Consider the following 24,225-nt stretch of genomic DNA (forward strand, 5'->3'; position numbering starts at 1 on the left):
CCGCCTGCTCCCAGCCCCCCACCCTGAGCATGCATGGAGAACAATCCCCTTGTGTTTGGGCAGTCTGAGCCTGAATGCTGATGAAGGCTGGGGAGTGGGGGCTGGGATGGGGGTGCCATGGAGGCTGAGGGGTTTCCATAGATGGGGAACCTTCAGATGGAGAGAAGACAGGGTCCCAGGCACTGGTCTTGGGGCACTGAGGGTGACCCCAGGGAACAGCAAAGCCAAAGCTGAGGTTTAAGCTACTAGGGGAGTGCCTGGGGCCTGAGAGCTCTTTGTGGGGGAGGAGAACCCCCAGGGAACATACTCTGTTGGTCCAGCATGAAGGTGATCATCCTGGGCTTGGTGGCAACCTCGAGCCCTACAATCTGGGAGGAGGAGAATGCAACTGGCACTGGATGCATCCCCTTAAAGACCCCTCCCCAGGGTGCTGGGGCTGGGCGGGGCGCTGGGTGCCACAGGTCTCAAGATGGCGGGCCTGGGATAGGGCAGTGAGGAGGCGGGCACCTCCCTCTCCTGGCCAGGAGCTAGGTCAGAGCTGAGGGGCTGCAGAGCCATAGGGCATGTTAGACCACTCTGAGCCCCCAGATGCCATCTCCATACAATCCTGGCCTGGAGACCTGTAGTCCCACCCCCAAGGAACTGCAGAGAATGGGAAGAAGGGGTGTGAGCCAAACCAGGGGCTGCAGATGGGGCACAGATCAGCCAAAACCAGAACCCAGGGCAGAGGGTCAAGAGAAGAGCTTGCCCAAAGGACAGAGGCAGTGCCTGGGATGGGGGCCTTGAATCTGGGGTCTGAGGTCTAGATAACCCTCCATGATGCTGGGGGGCACCTCTGGCCGACCAGAGACCCCCACCTGCTCAGGCCTCAGCACTGTGGGGCCATGAGCATGTTCCTCGCAGTCTCCCAGTGCCCTAAACCCAGGACCCCAGGCCGTGGTCCTGAGTGCGGTCTCCCCGCCCCCAGGCCGAACCCCCAAACTTCGCGGCCCGCTGCGCCCCGCCCGGCCCGCGCCCTACCTCGCTGGGGCTGTCCTGCGGCGGCGGCGGCGCGGCGGCTGGGCCGCTCAGTCCCACATTGTCCCCGGGAGAGGCGTCCGCTCACAACTGCGAGTGACATCAGCTGCGAACAATGAGGGGTTTGACAGGCGCGGAGCCCGGCCGGCCCGGAGCCCGGCTCCGCGCCCCCCCCCGCCCCCCGGCCGGCCCGGCCCGGCCCCTCCCCGGATCCGATTACAGCGCGGCGGGCCCGCCCCAACCGCCCCAGTGCCGCAGCCGCCCGCCCCGCCCCGTGTGCCGCGGCGCTCCGGGAGCGGCGGCCGCTTCCGGGAGGGCTCGGGCGACCCTTCCCCTGCGGCCCGCGGAGCCGCGGGGGCGGCGGGTGGTAGGGGGTTGGTAGGAGGGCGGCCTGAAGCTTCCCCCCCGGGCGCGAACCTCTCCGCGCCGCCCGCGCCGCGTCCGGCTGCGAGCCCCCTCCACACCCGGCAGCCAGTCCTTCCGGCCCGGGCCTCTTGCCTGAGCCCCTTGCACCCCCCGCCCATCTCGGCCTCTGCCCGGCCTCCAGCCCCCGCGCCACCCGGCCTCGCCTCGCTCCCGGAGCCGGCCTCTCAGAGCTCTGGCCTCGACCCACCGCCTGGCCCCGCTCCGGGTTCTCCTCGCTTCTGCGCCGTCCTCGGCGCGGGGCTCTTGCCCACCCAGCCCCGAACCCCTGGGTCACCCACAACTGATGTGAGGCTTGGCCCTTGTCGGCTTAGGACAGGTTACCCGACCCGCTGGAGGAGGGGCCTGAGTGCGGTGCGACATTTGTGCACCATGCCCCTTGACTCCCCAAAAGTTATCCCCCAGATTCCTTTTTGATTAGGGCAGAAAGGGACGGGGCTGCAGTTACGTCCTCTGCTGCGGAAGGGGTAAGGGTGGGGGAGGAGCTGAGCTGTTCCCAACACCACTCTCCATCCTCGTAGCAAATCTTCCTCCTCTCCTCTGTAATCGGCTCAGCCTGGTCCAACTGACCTCCACCTCCCCCCACGGCTGAGTCTCTTGGCACCTGGGCGTGTGTGGGTGGGGAGGGGAATCCAATCTCCCTTCCCTTCCATCTGGCCTGGAGGACAAAGGGCAGGGGTACCATCTGGTCCCGCCGGGGTGGGGGAGGGGCGGCGGCGCTCTGGAGACAAGAGCCTGTGGGGTCTAATTGCATCACTTTATTTCACCAACGACCTCTACTCTCCCGTCTCCCGCCTCCCAAACCTCGGGGCAAGAAACAAGCCTGGCTTATATGACCAAGGCCTGATAAACTGGGGGGAAGCGGCGGCAGCAGATGAAGGGAAAAAGCAAAAAGCAGGGAGATCTGGGGGGGCCTCCTCTTTTGGGGGAAAATTCTAGGCCAGAGCTAGCTGCAACCAGCAGGTGAGTGGAGTCCAGGGCTGACCATACCCCATGCCCAGAAGAGAATTTCTCTCAAGGGTTGGCCCATGGGGTCTTCATCTTCCCAGACAGTGGAGGGCTGCAGAATTGGGAGCAAGTACTCATGTGCAGGCACATATATGTGTGTGTATGTGTGTGCACATGACAATGAGAAGGTCTGTCTGGAGCTGCATGCACCTGTGCGGTGCTCCCGCGTGAAGAACTGTTTCGGAACATGGATGGCTCTAAATGTGTGAGCTTGCATATGGACATGTAGGTATCTGTGGCCTAAGACCTGGGGGTAATTGGACAGCAGGGCAGCGCAGGAAGAGGTGGGAGGGGGAGACTTGGCAGAGCAGAGGAAGGACAGCAAGAAAGCCTAGAGGAGGAGTACATCTAATGGATTACCCTCCACCAGATTGCATCTCTTGATTCCCAAGCTTTTTTCTCTTGGTTTCACCTCCTCAGTCCGCCACCGCAAGAGAAAGAAAAGACAGACCCCAACAGACAAGAACACAGACAGATAGGCAGACACATACACACACCTGCTGCATGTGCATGATGAAGCAGAGTCCATGAAGGGAGAGAGAGAGACAGACCCCAAGGCAGGCAGGCAGCCCACCCCGAGGAGGGCTGGGCCTCATGCCAAACCCTGTAGAAACTCTAGCAGCCCTGCATGCCACTCCTCAGGCTTGTCCAGGTAGCAAGGGTGCCCCGCCCCCTTCATGACCAGCACCCGGTGGTTGGGCAGCTGCTTCAGATGCTCAAAGCTGGTCTGGCCCATGGGGTCCTTGTCTCCATATACAATCAAAGCTGGAGTCTGAGAGAAAGGAAAGGGGGTCAGAGTCAACAGGGACCTGCACACCAGTTCCAGCCTGCTGGAGGTCAACTTCAGCCCTCCCTACCACTTCAGTACCTCCCCAGGGACTAGCCCAGTGGGTGAAGGAAGAGGCCTTAGCTCCCAAGGGGCAGAGCCTTGGATTTGTGTCTACTCCAGCACACAGCTTAGCACAGGACTTGATGCAATAATTGCTGCTAAAAGAACCAACCCAGAAGCCACCCCTTGGTTACCCAGCCCCAGACCAGAAAATGCCCCAGGATAGACCTTGGCAGACATATCTCAGCCTCCCACACAGGGGTACCTTCACACCAGCATAGTCGGCAGCATTGATTTTCTCAGTGCAGATGGGAGCCACAGGCACATAGCCCTGGAGCTGGGAGCCAGGAGCCATAAGGAAGGGCAGGGAGTACATGCCGCTCAGTGATGGGCTGATCACAACCGGCGGCCCCAGCTCCAAGGCATCCACCACAGCAGCCAGAAAGCTGCCAGGGGCCAGCTCCCCGATAGGGGCAGGGGCTGCTGCTTCCTTGGAGCGCCCCAGGCCTGCAAGGATTTGGGTGTTGGAGAGACAAGACAAAGGCAGTGAGCCAGAAGACAAGAGATGGTCCCCTCCTCCAGGAAGCCCTCCTCAGTCAATCCCTCTGTGCCCAGGTTCCTGCCAACACCCAGTGTAGCCAAGTTTATTTCTACAGCGGCCTAGATCTTTCCCATCTGTGGCAACTGTGAAGCATTTCCCTCTGTTTGTGCTCCATCTCCCCCAGCAGTTCAGTGTCCTGGAAAGAATCAGACTCTGAAGTTGGAAAGGGCTAGATCCAAATCCCATTTCTCCATTTATGTGACCTTGGGGAAGTCACCTTAGCTCTGTCTCTCTGCACCTCAGTTTCCCTATCTGCTAAAAGGGGATAATAAAAGTATCTGCCATTTAAGATTGTTGTGAAAATTCAGTGAGTAGTTGATTCAGAGGCATCCGGTGGTAGAGTGGCTTAGGGAAGGTGGCTGAGGGGGCTGGCTTTGCATAAGCACTACCCCCTCCAATCTGTTCCAACCTTCCCGGGCATGATTAGCTCAAGACTTTCACCCCAAAGCCCAACCTACCGTCCGAACCAATCCTACTCTGGCCTGTCCTTGAGCGCTGAAACCATACAGCCATGGCCAGCAGAGGAAATTACACCAGCCGAGCTGTCTCTTCTGCCCTTGGCACTGTGGATTGGCCACATCTATTTCCCCCAGTGTGGGAGACTCACCTATCTCCCCCAGAGCCCAACTTGGGGCTTCGCAAGTGGGATCATGGCCAGGCCTAGCCACCCAGCAGGCCCTGCCCCCTAAGGCACCATGACACTTGGTCTCACTCCCCCAACAGCCTGTGGTTAGGGCTAGTCAAAATATTTGACTTCCACTTGCAGAGCATGGATATTATGTGTCTGGTACGTATTCACATGGATTATTTCATTCCATTCTCACTAGGGCCAACCCTGAAAATGAGTGTAGTGATCTCCAGTTACAGAAGAGGAAGCAGAGGCTCAGAAACACTGAGACACTACCCGAGGTCACACAGTGAGGGGCAGCTGGGCAGTGTCTTGACCACATCAGACCAAGGTAGGAGAGGCTCAAAGGCCCTTTCAGTGTGTGTAGCAGTCTGCCAAGCTCTGGGTCCAGCCAGGCCAGGCCAGTCTGGCAGCCTCCAGCTTTCACACAGAGCGATCCAGTCCGTTCGTTGAGCTCCACCCCCACCCTCCAATCCCTGCAGGAAACCAACTCCCTTAAATACCTGGCAGGTCAATGGCCACAGCCCAGTAGCCAGCCTGAGCCAGCTTCTGCAGTGTGCCCAGGTTCTGCCAGGTCTCAGAGGAGAATCGGATGCCATGCAGCAGCAGCACGGACAAGCGGGAGATCTGTCCACCGCCTGGCCGCGCCTCGCGGAAGAAGAGGCTCTGGCCCTGCACTTGGATGGTGCCGTCATGCTGCTCCACGCCTGCCATGCTGTGCTGCTGTGCTGGGGAAGCGTCTCAGGTTCAAGGCTAGCCTGATGAGGAGCAGGGTCTACCTGGGGCCACGTAACACCCTGCCCAGGTGAGGGTGGTGACTGCCACGGGGAGGGCGGAGTCAGGGGTCTTGGCAGGGAGCAGCAAGGAGGCCTCCGGGAGGCGCCCTAGCACTCTAGGAGCATGATTTGGGGTCATGAAACATAGGTGCTATTTCTGCCTCTGCCACTCATTTGTGTGGCCTTGGGTGTCAGTTTCTTCATCTGAAATATGAGGTACAATAAAGTCTACCTCAAGAATTAATGAGTGAGGGTGCCTGCCCTTGGTAAGAACCCAATACAGGGGGCTCTAATTAAAGCGATTGTTCCCACTGTTGTTTTCCTTTTCTGCAAATGGGGATAATACAATATAGAACCTAGCTCATAGGTGACTGATGGGATTACATAAGACAAGGCAAGTAAAACACTCAGCACCTTACCTGGCGCTTAGTAACCAACCAACTCAACCAACTGTAGGTAGCTGGCTATTTTACTTATCTACCTCATCTTCCCCAAAGCACTGTCGTGGTTTGGCACCGCGGCCCGTAGGGGCCTGGGACTGGGATGAAAAGCCCATTATTCAAGAGGCAGAAGCCACAGCGCTGAGCGTGGAAGGGTTTTAGAGTTCCAGCCCGCAATGGACGCGGGGTCCGGACACCCCAACGCCACCACACGTTCTGCCTCCCTCACCGATCTCGTTTTGGGGTTCCTGGGCTTCGCAGGAAGCACGGGGAGGGAGTTGGGGCAGGCTCAGTAGAGGATACCAGGGGAGCCGAAATGGGAAGGGACGAGATTCGAAATAAGTGAGGAGGGGTGCTGCCTAGTGAGAGGAAAAGTGGGTAGAGGGCGCAGGGCTAGTACCTGAGGATCTGCGTGGGTTCGCGGAGACGGAGGCAGCCGAGCGCTGACAGCGGATCCGGCCCGGGGCGGGAAAGCAGGGAAGGGGCCGGGCTCCGGTGGGGGCCGGGCCACGCTCCGGGGCGCCCTCTGGTGTGGCCATCAGCCCCTGCAGGGCTCGTCAACGCCGCTAAATCCCTCACCTTTCTTCCGACTGCGGCCTCAGTTTTCCCAAGTCCCTCAGCCCGGGTATCCCAAGACCCCTATCGATCTGCCTCACATGCACGTGGCGCGGCTCGAAGAGGAGGGTTCCAGTGGGAACTGCAGTGTCGTGAACCGTATCCCTGCTCTCTCTCAGCCAGGACCGCCCAGGCTCAGAGTTGAGCGTTTGTTATGGAGTTGAGGTTTGAGTGCGAACCCCAGCTAATGTGCAGCCAGGTAGACTTGACCGTTTTCCAAATGCCTCAAAGCCTGTTTCCGAGCCTGTAGAGTAGGCATGACGTTAGGCACCTTGCAGGATGCCAATAAAGAATGAACCCTGCGTGCTTGCCGCAGCCTTGGAGCCCAGGCCTGGGTGCCACAGGGAGCACCCAACCTGAGGGCAGACCGAACGTTGGTTACACATCACCAGCCGAGATAGGTGCCATTAGAAGACGTGAAAGAGCTCAGAGTGAAGGGGTGGGGGAAATGGTTTGGGCCAAGACCTGCTGCTGCAAAACTACAACAATATTAATAACATCTAGCATTACGCAGCGAGGCCTCTGCGCCAAGCACTGTTCTAAGGATTCACCGGTCCTTAAGTCCTTATGACAACATTTTACTTGTACAGACGAGAGAACCGAAGCTTCCAGGACGGGGGTGAAAAAGGCTAGTGGGAAGAAGCCAAGAGTCTCTCCACGTGTTCTCAAGCCGGAAAATCTGGTGGGGGGAGGCCTCAATGCTTTAAGGCGCCGCCCCCTGACTGCCTGCCACTCCGGCTTCTCGGTAACTAGGCACCAGGCCTGCGGTAGCAGGCTGCGCAGGCGCGCCTCCGTGGCCGCGCTCCCGGCAGCGCCGTGCCCGCAGCGGCCTGCAGAGCGGCGGAGGCAGCGCCATGGTGTGGGCGCTGTTTCGCTGCTGGTTCCGCGTGGGCGGAGCCCGCCGCACACTGGCCGGCCAGGTCAACCCGGTCGGCCCGGTGAGTGTCCCCTGGGAAGCGGTCCGGCAGGGTGCCCAGGCTTCTTGTCCCACCCCTTGCCCTGGCGCTCCAGGGCAGAGTCCTGCCGGAGGGGCAACCGCTGGAACGGCCAGTGTTCGTGTGTTCATGTGTTTTGTGTGTGCTTGCGCGTCTGCTTGTGTTCTTAAGAGTCTGCGTGTACCTGCGTATGCCTACTTGTGTGTCTGTGTGGTGTGTGTTGCAGGATCTGTTGGTTTGTCTGGCTGCCTGCGTGTATCTGCGTATGTCTTTGTATTTCTGTGAGTGTGATTTTGAGGATGTTTCCGCCTGCCTGCCTGTGGATGTGTGTGTTTCTATACGTGCATGTAGGATTTGAGGGTTGTGTGTACACCTTTGTCTCTGAGTATGTATTTCTGAGAGTCTGGTGACTTTGAAAATGGGTGTATCCATCCAGTCTTTCTGTCTGCCTTCCTGATATCTGTGTGTCTGTTTTGGTGTGTGTGTGTGACTTTGAGGATGTGCATGCAAGGGATTGATTGCTCACGGGCCAGTGCGTTTGCAAAAAAAAGCTGCATGTACGTGCAGGGAATAGTTTGTACAAAAGAAAAGCATGTAGGGGCAAGACTCGGTGTCTGTGTTCACGGGTGTACACTTGTGTATGATTGTCGACGCATGTGCCAAGGACCTAGTGTGGGCACAGCCCCCACCCCCCATCTGTAGTGCAGCTTTGGCTGCCGGCTTCAAGGCCCCCACCACATTCTAGTGTTGTGATTGCCTGGGTTGTCAAGGTGATGGCCCTGCCCTGCCCTCCCGGCTAGGAGACCTCTAGGAGAGGTCCAGCAAGAATGCTCCGCGGGGTGGGAGTTTGGGCTGTCGTGGCATTGGAGGCGTGCATCCAAGGCTGGTTCGTAGTCAAGAACAGAGGAGCGTGCCCTTGGTCCATGTGGGGCCTGGTTCTCCAGCACCTAAGGGGCTGCCTCTGCCCACGCACCATCCGACCCAGGAGCCTGAGTGTGGGGACTTGAGAAACATCCCCAAAGCGTCCCAGAGAGATGGGTGGGGACTGAGACTGTGATTCTCCTGTCCCCAGCTCCTAGGTTGGGGCTGGCACCCAGTTGGTGTTCAATAAAGATAAAGATAAGTTTACGGGAATCTAGGAACGAGGCAGGTGTGCTCATCTTCGGCCCAAGAAGTTATAACAGACAGCCTTGGAGTCAAGTCCATTTTCTTATCTAAGGCTTACAGGAAGCTTGGGAAAGCAGCCACAGGATTATCCTTCTCCCCATTTTACCCACAAACTGAAGACACATGACCAGGAAGTGGTGGAGCACCATCTCAAAGCCAGGGCTCCAGACCCTGTCTGGGTCCTGGGTCCTGAGGTCTGTGCCATCGACTGACAACAGACCCAGGACTGGAGGGGTCCATGAGGCAGGTCATTTGTCCTGAAGCTGGCGGGGAGGAACAACTGGGGGGAAGTATCAAATATTCCTGTCAGTTGTAAAACACATTTCGATTTTAGCATTATTATATACAGTGTGATAAAAAGCATCCTTTCTAAACATTCCCTGTGGGACGTCCCTTTTGACAGCCCTTGCCGCTCTGTCCACAGCAAGTTTCCAGTTCATCCATCACCCTTCAGCCCCATGGTTTCCTCCTTGGCAAGCAGAATGTGGCCTGGTGGTTAGGACTCCAGCCCTAGGTTCAACTCCCAATTCTCCCACTTGCTACTCTGCACTTTGGGCAAGAGAATTTACCTCTGAGCCTCAGTTTCCTCCTCTATAATAGGCTTATAATCATAGCTGCTTCCTGTGTAAGGATTTGTGTGTGTGAAGGGCTTAGCCCGGCACCTGGCTATTGTAAGCACTTGATGAACGGAAGTTGTTTCAGCTGGCATGATGATGGTGGTCAGTGAGGGTGCTGTGTGTCAGGGGACATCTCAGATGTGCCTTCCTCTGCGGGCATGTGGAGTAGCTGAGTGTGAACCCCAAGACCCTTGCTCAGGGCAGGGGAAGGAGCGAGGGCCGGATCTCTGCCTCTTCTGGGAGCTTCTGGGTCGGGCTTTGGGATGGGGTCCAGGGGGCCTTGTGTGGGCTCAGCCCCAGCCTTTTCTCCCTCTTCTCTTGTCCTCCAGACTATAGTACAGACGTCCATGAGCTGGTCCCAGGTGGCCCTGCTGGGCCTAGGCCTGCTGCTCATGCTGCTTCTGTACGTGGGGCTACCTGGCCCCCATGAGCAGACCTCCTGGCTCTGGGGAGACCCTAATGTCACAATCCTGGCTGGTCTCACCCCTGGCAACTCCCCCATCTTTTACCGTGAGGTGCTGCCACTCCACCGGGCACACAGGTGGGTGCTGACCCCAGGGTCTGGTGAAGGGACTGGGACCAAGGGGAGTCTTTATGTGGGACCCTAGCTCAACTCAGGGTGCTCAGTGCCTGGGAGGGCAATGAGAAGCCTCAGAATAAGGAAGGGTGGGCTACCCCTGCCCCCACCCCCTCACTCCATACCTACATTCGCTCCTCTGTGCCTGCAGGGTGGAGGTGGTGCTACTCCATGGAAAAGCTTTTAACTCCCAAACGTGGGAGCAGCTGGGCACTCTGCAGCTGCTGTCGCAGAGGGGCTACCGGGCTGTGGCTCTTGACCTCCCAGGTGAGAGCCCCCACTCCTGAGTCCACAGGCAGGGTGCAGCAGGTGCAAGGGAGAAGCTTCCCAGAGAGGGGAATTGAAGTGGTAGGAAAGTTCTAAGGTATGGCTGGGGGAGCATTTGGACACCAATGTCTGGGCAAGCAATGGCAGGTCACAACACAAGATGGCACTAAGAAAAGGTCTGTGTTTTTATTTTCTACGTTGAACATAACACTGGATTTTTGCATGTCACAGAGCAAATACAAATGTACAAATACAAATGCAAGAGATCACGTGGGTGGATCTCATTGTACCTTTTATGACAAACCATGTAACCTGCTATTTTCTTAAATACACAAATGATCTGTGCAAACATTCTTTTCATTAAAAATCAAACAATAGTGGTTCGATACCTGTTTAGTCACTTGCTTATGTTTCCAGAAGGATTTCTTGTATTGACAAAAATAAAGATGGTTGGGGAGAGGGAGTATTTTGTTCTTGATGTACCCTTGTTTTGAAACGAGAAGTCTGTCCTGTGGCATGCAAAATAAAGCAAATTATTCTTAAAAGGGAAAAAAATAAAAAATAAAAATAAATCAAGCAATAGTGAAGCCCCCAGAAACCTGTGCCACATCTCTCTCCCTTTACCACCCTTTTTTCTGGGCATTTCCATACATAGAGATACAGACACCACCCAGGATTGTGTAGTGGAATCATAAACATGATTTGTGTCCTGCTAAGCAAATCCACCTGCAATGTGGTTTTCTCCCCCTACATCGTGTCTCACAGATTATGCCAGTCCCTACAAACTTCCCTCAATAACTTCAGCATGTGCCATAGGAGGGATGGATGGGTTTTATATACCCATTCCTCCACTGGTGGATATGTAGATTGTTTCCCTTTTCACTGTCAGTCAAAATGTTTGAGTGATGCAGCAGAAGCATCTTTGGACATGCTTTTTCCTACAAGGAGGACAATTGATGAGTCAGAGGAGACACTTTGTCAATATGATGAAAGATACCATGCTTTTCTAGTAAGCTTATCACATTACAAAAAAAGAAATTCCTCCCTGGGAAATGCAGGGTAATTTGTGCCATGTGCCACTGCTCCCCATCTCCCTTCCCCACTGTGGTGGACAGGAAGGTCTTGGCCCCTTCCCAGCCTCCCTTCAGCTGGTACCTACTGCTATCTCCAGGTTTTGGGAACTCAGCACCTTCGAAGGAGACAAGCACAGAGGCAGGGCGGGCAGCACTGCTGGAGCGGGTGCTGCGAGACCTGGAGGTGCACAACGCCGTGTTGGTGAGCCCCTCTCTGAGTGGCCACTATGCCCTGCCCTTCCTGATGCAAGGCCACCATCAGCTGCATGGATTTGTGCCCATCGCACCCACCTCTACCCTGAACTACACCCAGGAGCAATTCTGGGCCGTGAAGGTACTGGAAGAAGTGTCTCCAAAGTTCCTGGCCCCCTGCCCCTGGCTTGGGTCATGGTGGGGGACAGGGCTCAGATCTCTCTTGGAGAAGATACAGCCCCATCCCTGATCTTGGATGAAAGAGTTGGGGTGTTTGGGAAAGGCTTTCTGAAGAGTTGGCTTGTGGGGGGGAGGGGGCGGGGTCAGGTCCCCATCAGGTCCCAGGGTCATAGCCCCTTACCCCGCCCTGCAGACCCCGACCCTCATCCTGTATGGGGAACTGGATCACAAATTGGCACGAGAGTCTCTGCGGCAGCTCCGCCACCTGCCCAACCACTCCGAGGTGAAGCTGCATGACGCAGGCCATGCCTGCTACCTCCACAAGCCCCAAGACTTCCACCTCGTCCTTCTTGCCTTCCTTGACCATCTGCCTTGAGCTTACCCACATCTCAGGCCTCAGGCCTGGCCTGAACTTGGAGGGTATGGGCCGGCCCCCCATCAGGGAGGTGGTCCCTGGAATTGGAGGACAGAGCCAGAGGGCCTGGCCCAATCAGGACCTCTCATTTCAACTCACAGGCACAATAAAAAACATTTATCTTGCCTGGGGAGTGACAGGTGCCGTTTCCTGGCATACTGAGGGTGGGGTGGGAGTGAGAGACAAGTCTGGGACTGCTTGGGGCTGGGGACTGGAGGGATGCTCAGTTTTCTCATCTGTAAAATGAAGCATGATGCCAATAACTAGATCAAAGGGTGGTTGTAGATTTGAATGAGACTGAGTGAGTAGAGCACGTGGCCACATAGGGCTGGGGGAGTTGGGATGGGGGTTACCACTGCTTCATGGCCAGTGGGATTGGTGGGAAATCCTAGTCTGGGTAGCTGAGCCAACCAGGAATTCAGGACCCTTTGCTAAAGGAAGCAGGGTGTGTAGAGGTGGGGGTGAGAAACGTGGCTTAAGAATTAACACAGCATTATTGGTGAACCACCAAGCCTGCTTGCCCCCTGGGTGTGTGGGGGTGAGCAGCCCAGACTTAAATCCCAGTGGAGTTGGGATGCCCTGTCCCCTGTCCTCCCAGCTTGCCTGCCCTGGGTCCAGAGGTTGAAGTCTTCAACCCGCACTGCTCCCCAAGCTGACTCAGCTCCTGGAGCAGGGGGCTCAACTGGCTGGGGGTACAAAGGGCAGTGGACCCACAGTTGAGTGGTCATGGCTGTGTGCAGCCTCTTGGGCCCCTAAGAGTGGCCAAGGGGACACCTGTGTTTCTGTCCATCTTCCCTCTCTGGTGGCTGCAGAAGAACCAGAGAGCCTGGTACAGGGTCAGCCAAGAGTGAGCTGTGCCACATGTATGCTTTCGTGCTGCACCCCATGTCTCACACAGCATCATGATTACATCTTTTCACAGCACCTTCCTCTGTCACATAGATGCTATCACACCCACACACCCTCTCGCACCCATGTTGTCACACACAGGGTCATACCCACTGATATGTATTGTTAGTTTTGCCCAAACAGTGGCACGTTCACACCATCACACACGCCTTTACACATGCTCCCTTCTGTCCTTTGAGCCTTCATTCCTGGCACGTTGTCAGGGCACCTGCTCTGTGCCAGCGTGGAAGCAGACCCTGCAAGTACATGGAGATCACAGTCTGGGAAAGACAGACATTAACCAATAACCTCGCCAAAAAGGGAGTTGAAGCAGTCAGGGAGGATCTTCCTGAGGCAGTGAGGCAGGAAAGGGAAACTTGAGGGTGCGGGAGGAGGGGAGCAGGCAGGAGCCGGCTCCGACAGGGCTTTGCAGCGTTGTACCCTGAGGGCGGCCCCAGCTTTCAGCGCCAGTGCCAGCCTGGCTCTCCTCCCGCGGCTGCCGGACCCGGCTGAAGGCGCCGCGCGGCCCAAGAGCGGGGCCGGGGGGGCGGGGCCCGGGGCGGGGCGGGGTCAGCCGGGCGCTCGCGGTCGGGCGCGGGGCGGAGCTGGCGGCGGCGGCGCAGCGGCTGCGGAGTGGCGCGATCCGGAATCCGATCCTCCGGTAACCCGGGACCAGGGCAAGGCGGGTCTTGGGGGCGCCCTCGCCGACGCGGTGGCTGGAACTGGGAGGGCCCTTGGTCACGGTCCTTGGTCCCCGCCTCCCTGCCCTGCGTCCCGCGCTCGGCCACGAGGTGGGCGAGCCGGGGCGGTTCTGAGCCCGTGACCTCGCCGGCCCCCGAGTCCCGGCCACAGTCCAGGGTTGGCGCTGAGAGGCGAGGGGTGGCCTCAAGACCAGGACAGATCGAGGTGGGGGTGCTGGGAGGGGGTGGTCTGAAAAGAAGAAGGCTGTGGGGGTTCCCCGGCGTGAAGGTCGGGAAACTGAGAGAAAATTTTTGAGGGCAACGTCTGTGTTCAAACCTGGCTTAGCTACTCTCTGTTTCCGAACTTTTCTGAGTCTCGGTTTTCTCCTCTGTAAGGTGGGCGCTAAAAGGCATGAACTTCCTGGGGCTTCTGTTGGGGTTTAAACTAGGAAATGTGTTGGAAGCAACCAGCAGAGCAACTGAAACAGAATGGGTGTCCTGTAACTGGGGGCTCCATACCAGGGTGCCCTGGCCCTGTGGGATTCACGGGGACCTGCCCTGGGGAGAGGCTGGGTGCAGATGGAGTCCACCCGGCCTCAGTGGCTGGGAGGGGTTGGCAGCCACTCGCTTTGTCCCCAGCTCACCAGGCTCACAGCTCCATGGCCAGCAAGGATCCCAAGGATGAGCACCCGTCGGTGACGCTCTTCCGCCAGTACCTGCGCATCCGCACCATCCAGCCTGAGCCTGACTATGGTGAGAATGTGGTGGTTCCAGAGCCTGCATTGGGGGCCTAAGGAGCCAGGACCAGCCTCCAACCCCCATCACCAGCTGAGCCCCCCACCCTGCTACCCCAAATGGCTGCTCGTCCCTTCTGGCGATTCCCTAGGGCTCCCGACTGCAGCAGCCCCTCTGGGCTCTGGAGGAACCGTTTCCCCAGAGGCTGTACTGCGCCAAAAATTTCTCCTGGTTGTTAGTTAAGGAACAACCTCATCACTTCACTTCCCAGGTAGAGAGACTGGAGCAGGGACGAGGAAAGGCGAGGCCCCCAGAAGCCTGCTGGGGGTGGACGGAGGCCACAGCCCTTAGGGAATCAAGCTTGGTGCTGGGAATTTTGTATGTGGGTCCATATCCGTGCTCTTTGATTTCCCAGCTGGGAGACACTGGGTGAGTCTCCTCATGTCTCTCTGCCACAGTTGCCCCATCTTTAAAGGAGACAAAAATACCAGTTTGCTACCCTGGTCTTCTGCCTGGCCTTACTGGCTGGCCGGAAGGATCATCTTTCTTGGGAACAGAAATGTGTGTGTCTCTTAGGGCCATGGAATTGAGTTGGGGAGGCAGTGGCCTATATCTGGGTCTGCTCCCATCTCTGAGTGTGTCCCTTCCACCCAGTTCTGCCTGGACTTGTGGGGGCTGTGGTGGGTAGGAGAAGCCCCCAGCTTTTCCAAGATTTTCTGTGCCCCCAGGAGTGGCCGTAGCCTTCCTTGAGGAAAGAGCCCGCCAGCTGGACCTGGGCTGTCAGAAAGTGGAGGTGAGCCTGGGGCCCCAAGTGGGGAGAGGAGTTGGGGTCTCAGTGCCTCCTCACACTGCCCTGACCAACCCCTCCTGACCCTGCCCAGGTGGCACCTGGCCGTGTGGTGACCGTGCTGACCTGGCCAGGCACTAACCCCAAACTGTCCTCCCTCCTGCTCAGTTCCCACACTGATGTGGTACCTGTCTTTGAGGTATGTGTGGGGTGTGCATGCAGGCCCTGGGGACGGAGGTGGCTGGCCATTCTCAGAGAGCCCACAGGCACTGATTCAGGACATTCATACAGCGTTCCTCCACACAAGCAGTCTATGTTCAGCAACAATTCAGTGCCTGGGGTAGGGGTGAAGGCGGGAGGCTGACAGGGGTTTGGCAGTCAGCTGCCCTCTTCCCTCCTCCTCTTCCCCCACCCCAGCCTGTCACTCCACCCCTACGGTGGGCTCCTAGGGCAGGGCCACAGTTGGCCAGAGTAGATTAATGACTGAATAAGGGGCTTAGGGCTGTCTTCCCATCCCTACCCCCAGGAGTACTGGAGTCATGACCCCTTTGAGGCCTTCAAGGACGCTGAGGGCTACATCTATGCCAGGGGTGCCCAGGACATGAAGTGTGTCAGCATCCAGTGAGTATCCTCTGTTCCCAGTCCCCTACAATGTCCCTGCCGGCCCAGTGGATTGACGCAGGGCCTGGGCTGTGGTTGGAGAACCTCTAGGCCAAGGTATACTTTGACCCCTTAACTTGGGGAGGAATTCCTGCTATGATCATTTCATGGATGGGGGTACTGAGGTCCAGAAAGGGTCAGGGATGTCCCAGAATCCCCTGCCAGGCTGTGGCAGAGCAGGGCCCAGGGCCCAGGGCTCCAGGCTGAGCACCTGTCAGCTCCCCCAGCACCTAGCTCTACATCCCCTTCCCTGCCCACTCAGGTACCTGGAGGCTGTGAGGAGGCTGAAGGCTGAGGGCCGCCGTTTCCCCAGAACCATCCACATGACCTTTGTGCCAGGTAGGAGTGACTAGAGGAGGGGGACGGCACCTGTGGGGACGGCAGAGGGTGTGTTGGGGTAGGCGGCCCCCTCATCTCATATCTCTGCCTTCTTTACAGATGAGGAGATTGGGGGTCACCAAGGCATGGAGTTGTTTGTGCAGCGGCCAGAGTTCCAGGCCCTGAGGGCTGGCTTTGCCCTGGATGAGGGTGAGCAGAGCTGAGTGGCCAGGCAAGAAGTCGAGAGGCTGCTGGCTGGGACTGGGATGCTCTATCCCCTGATCCCCTTTCCTTCCTCAGGCCTGGCCAACCCCACGAATGCCTTCACTGTCTTCTACAGCGAGCGGAGCCCCTGGTGTGAGTATGGGCTCAGGGGGAGGGTGTCACTGTACAGGTAGGAGACAAGGCCAGAGCAAGCAAGAGCCTGCAAAAGTTCACACGGGAAGTCGGAGCCTGAGTCGTCCTTGAACCCAGGGCCTCTGCCTCCCGTCCCCTTCCTGTCTGGGATTCTCCTTCCTGTTTCCTTGATGAATTGCTTCTCTGACGGGAGGCCCTGACTGTAGGCAGAAGCTAGCTCTACACCATGGATTCTGAGGGGGACAGGGCCCTGTCTGAGGAGCTTGGGATGAGAGGGAGACCTAGGCCCATCCCAGGGCTGCTGTGGATTTCCAGCTCTCCTGTGCTGAAAGAACCCCTTCCTCTCCTCCCCAGGGGTGCGGATCACAAGCACTGGGCAGCCGGGCCATGGCTCACGCTTCATCGAGGACACAGCAGCAGAGAAGCTGGTGTGTGGCACAGGGGAAGGGAGTTTGGGGACTTGGGAGGCTCTAACCTGGGGCCACTCACATCTAACCTTACCCTCTCCTAGCACAAGGTTGTGAGCTCGATCCTGGCATTTCGGGAGAAGGAGAGGCAGAGGTGAGGCAGCCTGGGAAAGGGGGACTCAGGGAGGCTGTACAGGAGAGCAGGGCAGCTGAGCCACCTTCTTCTATCTGTGGCTCGCCCCTTGCTACTCCTCCCCCCAAACCCCACCACAGGCTGCAGTCAAACCCCCACCTGAAGCAGGGGGCCGTGACGTCTGTGAACCTGACTAAGCTAGAGGGTGGCGTGGCCTATAACGTGGTGCCTGCCACCATGAGTGCCAGCTTTGACTTCCGCGTGGCACCTGACGTGGACCTGAAGGTGCCGCCTCACCTGGGTTTGGAGGAGGGAGCCCCAGTCCTCCATCCTGTCTTGGAGGCTCGGGAGAGCCTGAGGGGTCAGCTTATCCCCCTTCTCTTAGGCTTTCGAGGAGCAGCTGCAGGGCTGGTGTCAGGCGGCTGGCAAGGGGGTCACCTACGAGTTTGCTCAGGTATCAACTTAGAACCTGGGGTGGGGGACTTCTGGGAGCCTGGGGAGGCTGAGCTCGCCACGTGTGCAACACTGTAGGAGTGTGTGCTTGCTGTGTCTACATGGGTCTTGGCGTTTCTTTAGCTACGAGAAACACATTTGATTCACCCAACAAACATTAGTTGTGAAGGCCACAGCTGAGCACTGGGGAATACTATGGGGAATAAAATGAAACACAGTTCTTGCCCTCATGGACCTTACTACCTAAAGGGAGGAGATGGACATAGTCAAATACTTAGATAGAAGTAATACTACCGTGGACAGCCATGGTCCAGGAAAGGGTGGAACTCCACTCTCCAGTAATTGGAGGTCTGAGGGATCTGAGAGAGCCATTTTGAGGGGCCCTGGAGCTAGCTCTGAAGGATGGCAGGAGGTAAGGAGACGGAGGGGTGGGAGAGTCTCAGATCGGGCCTGGGGCCTTCAAGGGGCTGAAAGGGCCTGTGGCTGGACTGGCTATCTGGGTCTGTTTGGGTGGGTGCCTCCCCTGTGCCAGGCACAGCCCTCCCTGTGAGAAGCAGGGCGAGATGCCCAGGCCCCTGTCCTAATCCTGCTGACCTTTTCCTCCCCCAGAAGTGGACGGAGTCCCGGGTGACGTCTACTGATGCCTCAGACCCCTGGTGGGCTGCGTTCAGTGGGGTCTGCAAGGACCTGTGAGTGCATGGCCCACCTGTACCGTTTTCTCTTCCTGCCACCCAGCTCTGTGCCCGCCCCCTTTCCTCTCTCCTCCCACCTCCCTTTGCCCTTTCAGTTGTCCCCCTGTCCTCTCCCCCTTTCTCTCCCCATTCACAAGCTGTTCCCTCTGCAGGAACCTCACTCTGGAGCCTGAGATCTCCCCTGGTGCCACCGACAGCCGCTATCTCCGCGCAGTGAGGCCCCTGCAAGGCAGCAGGTGGGCAGAGGGGTGGGCCTGAATCCTGCCTTCCCCTGATGGCTCTTCCTCACCCCCTACAGGTGGGGATCCCAGCCTTGGGCTTCTCGCCCATGAATCACACGCCCGTGCTACTGCATGACCACGATGAGCGGCTGCATGAGGCCGTGTTCCTCCGTGGGGTTGACATGTACACACACCTGCTGCCTGCTCTGGCCAGTGTGCCTGCCCTGCCCAGTGACAGCTGAGCCCCACACTTCCTGACCTCTACCCGAGTTGGAGGTTCCATCCCGACCAGTGCCAAGGAACCCCTCTTCCCCCATCCAACAATAAAAGTCTGTGTGGACAAGGGCCGCTTCTGAAGTACAAACAGCAAGGACGTTTAGATGAGGAAATGGCCTGGCTCTGGGCCCTTCCCCACCATCCCGCACTGCTCTGCCCCACGACACAGCACATCCATCCAGTACCACCCAGCCATGTCAGTGCCCAGCACCGAGGCCACAGTTTCTGTTCCCAACAGCTACCACACCTGCATCTGACCTGAAGTCAGAATACCATCCCCATTTTAGAGGGAGCCCCTCCTGGCTTTCTGGAAGCACAGAAGTGGGGGCCAGCTAGGCCTGTGCCAGATGTGGGGCACACAAAAGGCCAGTGTGGCCCCAGGGGCCTAACCTGTTCCTCTTGCTGCTTTGGTCTAATCCTGTCCCGACCTCCTTGAACATAGGGCAGAGGAGACAGGAAGGATGGCTTTTCAAGATCCTAGATGTGGTCAGCAGGGAAATCCAGGGCTGCCATCTGTGGCCTGCAGGCTTAGTACTAATAGTACTTAATCCCCGTTCCCAGCCCATGGAGTTCTGAGGGACCAAGCCTTTCAAGGGCTTTTTACTGAACCCTCAGACCAACACTGAGGCAGTTTCCATTATGAGCTCCATTTGACAGATGTAGAAACTGAAGCTGAGCTAGAACATGTCCAAGGCCACACACCTTGGAACTGATGGAATCAAGGTTGCGAGGCAAGCATTAGAGGTCTTTCCTTCACGCAGGACAGGCTCCATGTTGGTCCCTGCCTCCAGAAAGCCTGTCCTAAATGGTTCCCTGTGCAAGGTGGAGGATGCTGAGGGAAGTGGCTGGCTGTGGCCTCAGGAAAGCCTAGCTGAAGCTCCTGACTTGGAGCCCAAGATTGGGGGCTGGCCTTCCCTCACACTGGAGCTTCCTGATAGGGGCGGCTACACCTCCTTTATGGCAAGATGACTCGGGAAAAACCTTCATGCCCCATATCCAGGGTGCCAGTGCATGGGCCTGGCTCTAGAAGCCAACCAGCCTGGTGACCTAGGGCTGGGCCATAGAAGGCCCTTCTCCCTCTGGCTGCCAAGTCTTGGTAGACTAGGCCACCAAGCCCACCCTCTTCCAAGACCCACCTCCCATTTGACAAAGGCAACTGATCACTCACACAAACATGCCACAATCAGTCAAGTGTTAGAACTGAGCCCCAGCCCTGGTTGGGTGAACCACTTAAACCTCTTGGGTCCCATATGGACCAAGCTCAAATGCTACCTCTATCCCTTAGTAGCAATGTGACCTTGAATACATCTCACCTGTAAAATGAAGATGAAAGCAGCACCTACTTTATAGAGGTAGGGGACCATATACTGCAGGTTATGCCTGTCACACCAGTATAATAGCACCCCATTTGAGTCTCCCAAGTGCCCAAGTTTGGACCATAAATGACATGACCACCATACTCAAAGGCTGGTCATGAGGAACAAGTGGAACCAGGAACAGTGCTCCACCTGGGGCCTTCTATAGAAGCTTCCATGAGAGCCTATTACCACCTCACTGGCTGTGCTGAGGATCACAACCCTGTGTATGAAGCGGCTGGTCCAGGGATGGTTCTTCCTGTCCTCATGCAGTATTTCATGAGTGCCCACAGGCCCCTCTGGGCCCAGACAAGGCAGGGTCAGGCTGTCATGCTAGGAAGGCAATGCCACCAGTCCTACCTTCAGGGTCTCTGGCACTCAAGGAGGACCAGCACAACTCAGAGCATTAGAGACTGGCCAGGTATACCATGAGCAGCCTGAGTGTGGAGTATCTCAGTTCTTAGGCAGAGCCCCGCTCCCCACCCCCTCCTTCTAGGTAGACGCAAGACCTCACCGAGGGCAGCAGGATTTCTCCCTTTCCCCAGCAGCCTAGCCAGTCCAGCAAGTTATGTGCCCCAGCTCCCCTAAGGTGAGTTCCCACCTATGCCCCACCACCCAGAGAAAGCTGAACTCTTCTCCCCACACAAACGGGGGAGGTACCACCATTTGAGCACCTCCCACACCCCAGGATTATAGACACAGGCAGATTGACAGCTCCTGCGTCAGGTTTATTTGTACAAATAGCACAGGGGGACCCAGCACCGTGCACATGGCAGCCTGGGGGTCACACCAGTCCTTCCATCCTAGGAGAGCTCTACTCAGGAGCCTTCGAGGGGGCCTGGGCACCTTTGGGAGCCTGACCTGGAGCGGTAACCTGAGCTGGAGCTGGAGCTGGAGCCAGAGGCTGGGCCTTGGTTTTATCCTTGGCCTTGGACTTTGGTCGGCAGAGTCTGAGACCCTTGGCGATGCGCGCACGAGCACGCTTCCCGAGCTTGGGGTGGGCAATGTAGGCTAGGCGATTGAGCTTGCGGCTACCGCTCTTTGGGATCTTGGGCTTGACCTCCTTGGGCTTTACGAGGGCCTTGATGGCCTCTGCACGTGCGCTCATGGCCTTGGCATTGTTGGCCTGCATCTTCTTCAGGCCCTTCTTGTTATGCTTCTTGGCAAAACGCATGTTCCTTAAGAACTTGGGGTCCACCTGGAAAGCAGGAAAGGCATAGGCTCTAACTGAAGTGTGTGGGTGTCCCCAAGTCACCCCTGTATCCCTCTCTCCACAGTGATGCCAAGGAGAGTATCATGCCCCAGCCACAGTCTGCTATGGCTCAGCATTCCAAAAAGAGAATCAAGAGTCAACTTTAGAAAACCATCTCCAGAGAAATATATAAGATTACCCCAGGGAGCTAACATTCCACCCTGTTTATACTGCACACAGACCACATTTCCCAGGCCCAGCAAAGTTAACAAATCCACATGCAGAGGGAAGAAACAAACAGAAGCTGCCCTCCCTGCCAGGGCTGCAGGGCCCAAACCTTCTTACAGCAGAGCTTGGGCTGAGTTGGCCACCCCCCCACCCTCCCACTTTAGGGAAGCATAATAAGCTAAACCCCATGCCTAGTGCAACACAATGATCAGAGATGAGATAGAATAAAAATTCAAAAGATGGAGAAACTGAGGCTCAGCAATTTGGTGATCTAGTCCATGAATCAGAGAGCAAGATACAGGGGAGAAGCGGGCTGGGAACAAGATTCAGTTCTCTTTAACCGTGGCCAAGGGCTTCTCCCCCAGACCATATAGCCTCACCTGTTCTCAGCTAATCGTTAGAACCTCCTAACAGACAGGGAAGCTGTCCTCAAGTCCAGCACTAGGTCAGGTCAAGGTCATAAAGCTGGTCAATATAGAATGAGACTGAAAAGTGCCCACTGAGTAAGTACCAGGCGCTGGATACGGACAGACAAGGCTGCCCCTTCCCTTAAAGTGCTCTGGCTGAGTAAGGGAGAAAACCAGACAAAGCTTTATTATGGGTTTGGAAGACCTGACATAAAAGCAAAAGCTGGCTGGATAGAGAAAGAAACTGTGAGCTGTGGAAAGCCAGATAAGACCGGGGACAGTAGATGAAAGAAGCCCCATGAGGGAACCTGCCTGTACAACTGCACTTGAGAAGGGATAAGCCTCAATTTGATTCAATGCACACACTCACCCCCTTAAGCGATTCATATCTTTGTGATCGGGGCTTCTTGATACCGTTTCTGTGCCATTTCCGGGCTGTGAGGGAAAAGAGGAATTAAGACCGGAAAAAAAAGAGATTTACTCTATTAAGACCACTCACCATCACAGATGGCAAGCCTAGGAGACCCACTACTTCCCACACATCTTCTTGGGCTCTGGCTAACCCTTACCACTAAATACAAAGCACTGTGGGTATGTGAAATGAATCCCCGGTTCCTAAACCTATAATCCCAAAGATAATACTGGCTGAAAACAAAACCAGCCCCAGGCCCGCAATGGAAATGTTCCCCCTTTCCGGGACACCCCCACCCCCACCCCAGCATCCCTAATCCCATCCTGGCCAGGGTCTGGGGCCACGACCTGGAAACGGGGCCCGGAAAACTTACACTGGTTGTGCGTGGTGTGGTTCTTGGACTTGGCCATGTCTGCACCTGGAGGATGAGAGAGGAGGAGATCAGGGCCGGGCACTCGGCAGGCTGGGCCCCTTCTGCCCCCTGACCTGGAAGAGGATGAGGACAGAAGCCAGGAGGCTGCAGCACACACAGCTGTATCAGCGACACCACCAGCCGCCCAGACTCACTCTGCACGAAAGGATGCGGGTCCCGGTCTCCCAAACCCAGGTACGGTACCCCGAAATCTCCCCACACGGCTGCACCACTGGGAATTTGCGCCCCTCCCAAAATCCGAGTTCTCCCTCCCGTCTCCCCTTCTACTCGTGCTATTAGGACCCACGGGCACCACTCCCCACCCCGAGGGCTCTGCTCCCCACAACCACGCGGTAGGCCCCCCATGCCTTTCCGTAGCCTGTGCCCACCACCTCGCCCCGGGACCGCGGATGGCGCCGGATGCCGCGCAGCCGGCTCTCACCCTCGCCGGCAGCTCCCAGAGCGCCTGGGACCGGAAAAGAAAGGAGATTGCGGTGAAGCACAGGAAATAGGTCGACGAAGCCGGAAGGTACAACTGTTAAGAGTTTCCCCCCCCCTCGCCCCATGCACCGGGAAGAAAGGTTCCGAGGCCAAGGCGGGCTTGATACAGGCGGAGAGGCGGTGCTACCGGCCAGACCCAGCCTCTCCAGGCTGCCAAACTGGCTTTTGGGGCCCTGGTCTTAACGGTTCTGAAGGCGGAGAGAGTCCTCGAGCGATGTTAGGCAGGGAGAGACTTTTTAAAAGTACCTCTGTCTTCCCCTGAGTGCCTCTTGGTTGCTCAGATGTGGCTCTCGCGCTTTCTCTCTTGCTCTCTCGCTCGCTCTCTCAGCCACCTTGGCAGGTGATCTCACTGCCCTCCCCCCTATATGGGATCCGACTCCCAGGGGTGTAAATCTCCCTGGCAACACAGGATATGACTCCTGGTGATGAATCTGGACCCGGCATCGTGGGATTGAGAACATCTTCTTGACCAAAAGGGGGATGCAAAATGAAACGAAGTGAAGTTTCAGTGGCTGAGAGATTTCAGATGGAGTCGAGAGGTCACTCTGGTGGACATTCTTATGCACTATATAGACAACAACTTTTTAGGTTTTAATGCACTGGAATAACTAGAAATAAATACCTGAAACTATCAAACTCCAACCCAGTAACCTGGACTCTTGAAGATAATTGTATAGCAATGTAGCTTACAAGGGGTGACAGTGTGATTGTGAAAACCTTGTGGATCGCACTCCCTTTATCCAGTGTATGGATGGATGAGTGGGAAAATGGGGACAAAAAACTAAATGAAAAATAGGGAGGAAGGGGGGTATGATTTGGGTGTACTTTTTAACTTTTGGGGAGAAAATACTTGTAATTCACATATCTGGCAAGCTTTTAATATCCAAAATATATGAAGAACTACAACTCAGCAACAAAAAAGACAAACCACCTAAACAAAAAATGGGCCAAGGATTTGAACAGACGTTTCTCCAAAGAAAATATTCAAATGGCCAGTAAGTAAGTATACGAAAAGATGCTCAATATCACTAGCCATTAGAGAAATGCAAAATAAAATCTACAATGAGATACCACATCACTCCCACTAGGATGACTATTGCTTAAAAAGCTGAAAATAACAAGTGTTGCCAAGGATCCTCCTACATTGTTTGTGGGAATGTAAAATGGTGCGGCCACTGTGGCAATTCCTCAGAACCGTAAATATAGAATGACCATGTGACCCAGCAATTCCCCTCCTAGGTGTATGCCCAAAAGAAATGAAAGCAGGGATTTGGACAAGATACTTGTACACCAGTGTTCATCGCAGCATTGTTCACAATAGCAAAATGTGAAAGCAACCCAATGTGGTATA

The 24,225-nt window shown here is 56.4% G+C and overlaps 4 protein-coding genes across 14 annotated transcripts; 2 read left to right on the top strand and 2 right to left on the bottom strand.

Moving 5' to 3' along the window:
• Nucleotides 1-2,183: 2,183 nt before the first annotated feature.
• On the bottom strand, nucleotides 2,184-6,387 carry ABHD14B (abhydrolase domain containing 14B). Of its 2 annotated transcripts, none has more exons than XM_037797487.1 (4): nucleotides 6,123-6,387; nucleotides 5,010-5,234; nucleotides 3,543-3,784; nucleotides 2,184-3,220 (listed from the first exon to the last, which is right to left on the bottom strand). In XM_037797487.1, exons 1-4 carry the CDS (start codon nucleotides 6,259-6,261, stop codon nucleotides 3,041-3,043), a joined length of 786 nt encoding a protein of 261 aa, XP_037653415.1. In that variant the 5' UTR covers nucleotides 6,262-6,387; the 3' UTR covers nucleotides 2,184-3,040. The 2 variants fall into 2 exon arrangements, with proteins under 2 accessions (XP_037653415.1, XP_037653423.1); XM_037797495.1 differs by having other exon boundaries at nucleotides 5,010-5,229; nucleotides 6,123-6,173.
• A 730-nt stretch (nucleotides 6,388-7,117) lies between these two features.
• On the top strand, nucleotides 7,118-11,886 carry ABHD14A (abhydrolase domain containing 14A). The gene is made up of 5 exons (XM_037797561.1): nucleotides 7,118-7,275; nucleotides 9,386-9,597; nucleotides 9,785-9,900; nucleotides 11,072-11,307; nucleotides 11,539-11,886. Exons 1-5 carry the CDS (start codon nucleotides 7,192-7,194, stop codon nucleotides 11,719-11,721), a joined length of 831 nt encoding a protein of 276 aa, XP_037653489.1. The 5' UTR covers nucleotides 7,118-7,191; the 3' UTR covers nucleotides 11,722-11,886.
• Nucleotides 11,178-21,271, top strand: LOC119504893 (aminoacylase-1). Of its 7 annotated transcripts, none has more exons than XM_037797550.1 (15): nucleotides 11,178-11,307; nucleotides 13,968-14,081; nucleotides 14,792-14,856; nucleotides 14,945-15,049; nucleotides 15,377-15,471; nucleotides 15,773-15,849; nucleotides 15,949-16,038; nucleotides 16,129-16,185; nucleotides 16,540-16,613; nucleotides 16,697-16,746; nucleotides 16,866-17,010; nucleotides 17,111-17,179; nucleotides 17,788-17,867; nucleotides 18,023-18,083; nucleotides 18,169-18,434. In XM_037797550.1, exons 2-15 carry the CDS (start codon nucleotides 13,988-13,990, stop codon nucleotides 18,331-18,333), a joined length of 1,227 nt encoding a protein of 408 aa, XP_037653478.1. In that variant the 5' UTR covers nucleotides 11,178-11,307; nucleotides 13,968-13,987; the 3' UTR covers nucleotides 18,334-18,434. The 7 variants fall into 7 exon arrangements, with proteins under 7 accessions (XP_037653478.1, XP_037653438.1, XP_037653457.1 ...); XM_037797510.1 differs by lacking the exon at nucleotides 11,178-11,307 and adding an exon at nucleotides 13,216-13,309; XM_037797529.1 differs by lacking the exon at nucleotides 11,178-11,307 and adding an exon at nucleotides 13,395-13,439.
• On the bottom strand, nucleotides 20,430-22,890 carry RPL29 (ribosomal protein L29). Of its 4 annotated transcripts, none has more exons than XM_037797570.1 (4): nucleotides 22,816-22,890; nucleotides 22,335-22,379; nucleotides 21,920-21,984; nucleotides 20,430-20,920 (listed from the first exon to the last, which is right to left on the bottom strand). In XM_037797570.1, the coding sequence occupies exons 2-4, from the start codon at nucleotides 22,369-22,371 to the stop codon at nucleotides 20,537-20,539; spliced, it is 486 nt and encodes a 161-aa protein (XP_037653498.1). In that variant the 5' UTR covers nucleotides 22,372-22,379; nucleotides 22,816-22,890; the 3' UTR covers nucleotides 20,430-20,536. The 4 variants fall into 4 exon arrangements, with proteins under 4 accessions (XP_037653498.1, XP_037653503.1, XP_037653511.1 ...); XM_037797575.1 differs by having other exon boundaries at nucleotides 22,742-22,858; XM_037797583.1 differs by having other exon boundaries at nucleotides 22,763-22,848.
• Between the last annotated feature and the right edge of the window lie 1,335 nt (nucleotides 22,891-24,225).

The sequence above is a fragment of the Choloepus didactylus genome, chromosome 1 (assembly GCF_015220235.1).
Source record: "Choloepus didactylus isolate mChoDid1 chromosome 1, mChoDid1.pri, whole genome shotgun sequence".
NCBI lineage: Eukaryota > Metazoa > Chordata > Mammalia > Pilosa > Megalonychidae > Choloepus > Choloepus didactylus.

Coding starts and splice junctions, on each gene's coding strand:
- RPL29 (XM_037797570.1), bottom strand. CDS start 22,371: ATGGCCAAGTCCAAGAACCACACCACGCACAACCAGT. Junction 21,985..22,334: donor CCACACCACGCACAACCAGT/GTAAGTTTTCCG, acceptor TTTCCCTCACAG/CCCGGAAATGGCACAGAAAC. Junction 20,921..21,919: donor GATATGAATCGCTTAAGGGG/GTGAGTGTGTGC, acceptor CCTGCTTTCCAG/GTGGACCCCAAGTTCTTAAG.
- ABHD14B (XM_037797487.1), bottom strand. CDS start 6,261: ATGGCCACACCAGAGGGCGCCCCGGAGCGTGGCCCGGCCCCCACCGGA. Junction 5,235..6,122: donor GAACCCACGCAGATCCTCAG/GTACTAGCCCTG, acceptor ACGCTTCCCCAG/CACAGCAGCACAGCATGGCA. Junction 3,221..3,542: donor CCGACTATGCTGGTGTGAAG/GTACCCCTGTGT, acceptor CCTTTCTCTCAG/ACTCCAGCTTTGATTGTATA.
- ABHD14A (XM_037797561.1), top strand. CDS start 7,192: ATGGTGTGGGCGCTGTTTCGCTGCTGGTTCCGCGTGGGCGGAGCCCGC. Junction 7,276..9,385: donor AGGTCAACCCGGTCGGCCCG/GTGAGTGTCCCC, acceptor CTTGTCCTCCAG/ACTATAGTACAGACGTCCAT. Junction 11,308..11,538: donor AGCAATTCTGGGCCGTGAAG/GTACTGGAAGAA, acceptor CCCGCCCTGCAG/ACCCCGACCCTCATCCTGTA.
- LOC119504893 (XM_037797550.1), top strand. CDS start 13,988: ATGGCCAGCAAGGATCCCAAGGATGAGCACCCGTCGGTGACGCTCTTC. Junction 16,039..16,128: donor TGGCTTTGCCCTGGATGAGG/GTGAGCAGAGCT, acceptor TTCCTTCCTCAG/GCCTGGCCAACCCCACGAAT. Junction 16,747..16,865: donor CGGGAGAAGGAGAGGCAGAG/GTGAGGCAGCCT, acceptor ACCCCACCACAG/GCTGCAGTCAAACCCCCACC.